At 40.5% G+C, this 4,636-nt stretch overlaps 1 protein-coding gene across 1 annotated transcript; it reads right to left on the bottom strand.

Annotated features, from left to right (window-relative positions):
• Positions 1 to 118: 118 nt before the first annotated feature.
• Positions 119 to 4,245, bottom strand: LOC133528442 (uncharacterized). The gene is made up of 3 exons (XM_061865830.1): positions 2,879 to 4,245; positions 396 to 571; positions 119 to 311 (listed from the first exon to the last, which is right to left on the bottom strand). The coding sequence occupies exons 1-3, from the start codon at positions 3,861 to 3,863 to the stop codon at positions 210 to 212; spliced, it is 1,263 nt and encodes a 420-aa protein (XP_061721814.1). The 5' UTR covers positions 3,864 to 4,245; the 3' UTR covers positions 119 to 209.
• Positions 4,246 to 4,636: the final 391 nt, after the last annotated feature.

Raw genomic sequence — 4,636 nt, 5'->3', positions numbered from 1 at the left:
ATATGTTGAATTTCATTCATTTATAATTCATATTATTTCATGTTTTTTTAATGTATAAGAAATCGGCAATGAATTTTAAGTTTGAGTTTGAAATCATGAAATCAATACATGCAATAACTATACGCTTTTAATGGCGGCAAGATTTAAAAAACTAAATTATATTTTATAATTATTAAAATAATCTTATTAAGGTATTTATTAGTTTCAAGCTATTGAGAATCTTTCTGTTTGCTTCTTGCAGATCGCCCAACGGCCGCAAATACAGCCGGCGTTACCATCATCGTTTTGTTTTTATACGTTTGGATAACTTGCTGTAAAAAAATAGTCGATTAAAGCTTTGTTTAGTAAGAATAATAAGTTGTATAGATATTCAAGTATTTCCATTGTATACTTACTAGTACGAGTTTGATGAGATAGACAGCGAAGGTGAGGAAGGATATGGTCATGAGGGCGCTCTCGGAAGAGGGGAACTCAACGTGGTGACCGCGAGCCTCTGCGGAACGCGACCAGCGGCGCCGGCGCGCTGCACTGCCGCCCGTGTCGTCCGGCCACAGATACTCGATGCGATCTTCTGTCAATTTGTTACTTTTTGAATCTAGTTCTATTCATATCAGCAGGTTAACATGATAAGTTATACTTGATTTACGCGGCGGAATAACAAAAATAAAATGCACGCATATAGATTCTGTACGGAAAGAGTAGAGTCGTGGAATGTACCTACCTAAGCCTTTCCACATACAATATGGTAGGATCGTGTAGTTGTGGAGGATGTGCTATATAGAGTGCGAGCCAGGAACAGATTTCCATGACCAATCGCCTCCTGGGCGAAAACTCGTACCTTGGTTAATGGCTATGTACGATGAACCCTCTTGGACGTCAGCTGCCGCTCCATTGGTGGATTAAGGAATGGCAGCCGCCGAAACACGTAAAAAGAACGTTGTCATCGCCTCCCGTTTAATACTTTATCAAATGATAGTTCAGATGCTATTGTTACTTTAAAAAATCGTCAGCCGGTTGTATCGCGGTGGTAAGAACGTCAGCTGGTCGCATGAACATATAAAAATAAGTGCTTTACCTTTTTATGACAGTAATTAAAAAATATGAAACTTTGCATGTAGCATTCCATTAGGCATTCCAATTAAACGGTTACGCAATTTACACATCACGCATACTTTGCGGACATATATAAAGTGGTAAGGCGCGTATTTTTTACATGTTCATGTCATCAACTGACGGTCTTTCCATCGCGATACAACCGCCTGACTGTTTTAGGGTACCGTACCAAAAAAGGTACGAAAGGAACCCTTATGGTGCGACGCTGTCCGTCCGTCCGTCACACCGCTAAATATCTCGAGAAGAGCTTGAAGATCTTGACGCCAAACGTCAGCTCCGAAAAACTCGGCCCAAGCCCTCCTACAACTATACATACAACTCATCTGGACAGCTCTACTGTGCTCCGTGCAGCCGAACTTTCAATAAATAATATTTAAAAACAATATTAATAAAAAAATAAAAATAACTTGTCAGGATGTCGCCGTCGACGGATACGTCTGGGAGGACATCATCATCATCTCGAGAACCACTTAATCTATCGATTTGAAATTTGGAATACTTATGAACAACGCTAACCCAAACACATCGAAAGTATTATTTTGTTATTTTATTTTTAATACGAGTAACTATGGGAAATTCCCACTATGAAGAGGGGGCAAAATTTCAAAGTCTGGTGACTAGGTCAAGTTGGGTATCATTTGAAAAAGCATAAATTGTTATTATTTTTTAGTAGGTAGTGGAAAAAAAATGATTTATGGAGGAAAATGTGAAAAAAGTCAGCCGGGAGGCGATTATTGACGATATATGCTCCTTGCCCGCGGTCTAATACCGCGAGCGCCCGTGTGGGACAGAACATACGTAAGCGACAAAATTAAGAACAAAAACATTCCTGACATCATACCAAAAACAACCTTCGTAATTTGGTCTTTTGTATAAAGTATTTGTAGCAGGTATAGCCGTTAGGTATAGGTTCGTAATAGTGGTTGAGGGTTGCTGCAGACAGAGCCCAATGGGGACAGTTGGAGGAGGCCTATGCCTTACGGCATACCGAACTTAGGGAGTGAGGGATATACTATAATTTTAAAATACTCATTAGAAATTTATATAAGTAGTTCGGAATAAATGGCTTTATTATACAGGGTACTGCTCTTTAGTTACGTGTAATATTTTGAATGTTATGAATATATAGATCATACTGAGCAACTTTTACAATGGAACCAACCCCGAAATCGCAAAAAAAATTACTCTCCCATGGAAAATGTCAAGGTCGGACAGCATACATTTTGACTTTTTTGAGCCATGTTTTTTTTCGCGGTTTCGGGGTTGGTCTCATAGTAAAAGTTGCTCAGTATGACCTATATATTCACCCCATAAAATAGTGCAGGTGACTAAATACACCCTGTATAGTTTCGTAATATTTAATTTAATAATTCAACTTATTATTTCATTTGTTTTGGGTTCCGTACTTCAAAAGGAAAAACGGAACCCTTAATAGGATCACTTTGTTGTCCATCCGTCCGTCTGTCTGTCTGTCAATACCCTTTATCTCGAACGCTTGGAGGTATCGAGTTAAAATTTAAACAAGAATTTCACTTGGTGGTCAACTGGGCCCGAAGAGCACTGAGCCCACGGGCTATTAAATACTCTATTAGTCTACAGTCCTTTGAAGCTGTAAGAAAATCAATCTTCTAAGTTAACGTACAAATAAGAGACGTCCGTTTACGCAGCTAACACTTATATTTCGACACTCTCAAGGGAATCAAAATTTATTGTACCGTTGACCTAGAACTACGAAATTTTGCAAGTAATATCGTCTTATTCTTACCTATGTTCACCATGATGGTATCCTTCAAGTCCTCCAAATACCGAAGCTTGCTGCTGACACTCTTTCGCGTGTTTCTCGTAATGGTGTCTGCCACAACTCTCGTGAACTTCAACACATTCTCCATCGTGTTTGGCTTCGTGCCGCTAGTGCCGGGTTCGCCATTCTGATCCTCTTCCGAAATATTGGAGGGTATTTTATTCAAAGAGCCGTTTTCTTCTGCGTCTACTCTTCTTACAGGACCGTTAGTAGGATTTTTCGATTGGATTTCATTTCCTTTCGCCCAAATATTTGTAGGTGATTTACTAACAAAGTGGATCTCGTCGTTGCCGTCATCTTCAAACGTCTCTTCTTTTGTCACGAACTCAGGTTTTTGATCTTCAAAATCTTTAAACGGGTTTCTTATTGTGTATCCTTTCAGCTCATGTGTAAGATCGGTTTCCTCGTACTTTACTTTAGCTGGTTCTTCGGTTGTTAAATAGACTCTCTTAACGGTACCGACAGTCGGGTTGGGGACTCTGTGAACTACGCCTTTAGTCCAATGCTTTTCTGGTGACTGGTCTACACTAAAGTGCGATCCCTGGTCTATAGAGTGATTGATATAAATCCTGTTGCGTTTGTAATCTGCCAAAAAGCCAGGTTCCGTTGAGAACTGTGGCAACCTTTTATTGTCATCGAAATCGGTAGGCTCCGTTGGGAAATATGGCCTCCTCTTTTCTTTGTACAGCGCAGGTTCTGTTGAGAACTGTGACTCCTTTTTATCGTATAAACTGTGTTCTGTCGACGATATATGTTTCCTCTTTCCATCACCAAGGCTTGGTTCCTTTGAAAAAGATGGTCTGCGCCGCTGTTCGTGGAAGTCAAGGACATCTTGCACCTCACGATGGTGTGTTGGTTTGTGTAGTTGTGTGATCTCGACCCACTCGGCGCGTGTGTGCGCGAGCAACAGGAGGACGAGCAGCATGTCGACTGACAATGTTGGGTGCATTGCCTCAATAAGTTAGTCTTGTACTAAGTAATTTGATCTTTACCGCGTTCTAAATAAGGATCTCGGCCTGTGACCGAACTAGCATTAGAGACGCGCGTCAACTGTGCTGTGACACGTCACGCCTCGATCGACGGACCGTTACGATGATGTAGGGGATCTTAATAATAAGCATGTTTGAAATTGGTTTTGATGAGATATAATGTACCTAGGAAACGAAATCGAGAGTGCTAGAAACTTGTAAGCTGGGAGAGATCGCTTAATAGCGGCAAGACCTGTTGTGACTCTAGATTCACCTTATAAAACTGCTTTGAGTATTACTGAATTCTGCCGCCAGAGTGCAGCATTAGCACAAACCGTAAACAGTTTTTTGACAAGTTTTCACAAATTAGGGTAACGGCGGCTATTAACGCGGGTATCAAAATCGACGTCTAACACCGCGGTGTTTACAAATACGCATTTTGCAAGCAAATAGATCTATTCCCTAAGAAATAAAGAATACACAAAACAAGCTCATTCATTGGTCTATTGTGCCCATTAGTGTGCATTTGTGTGAGTGTAACAAAAAACTCGCGATTCGTCAGTTTGTGCGACGGCGGCGCAAGAACCGGTTGTTCCATACAGACGCGTGACACCACAGGTAAGTGCACTCCAATCTTACTTAGTGTTTTACGTAATAGTTATGGCAAATAAACTAGTGCAATGCCTTTTAAGAGGTTGTGTATTGTTTTCTACACGATTTTGATTACTTTTAACTTCGTTTTTGACCGGGAAAT

The sequence above is a fragment of the Cydia pomonella genome, chromosome 19, assembly GCF_033807575.1.
Source record: "Cydia pomonella isolate Wapato2018A chromosome 19, ilCydPomo1, whole genome shotgun sequence".
NCBI lineage: Eukaryota > Metazoa > Arthropoda > Insecta > Lepidoptera > Tortricidae > Cydia > Cydia pomonella.
Note: the sequence above shows the minus strand (reverse complement) of the source record. Positions and strands in the feature narration are given on the sequence as shown.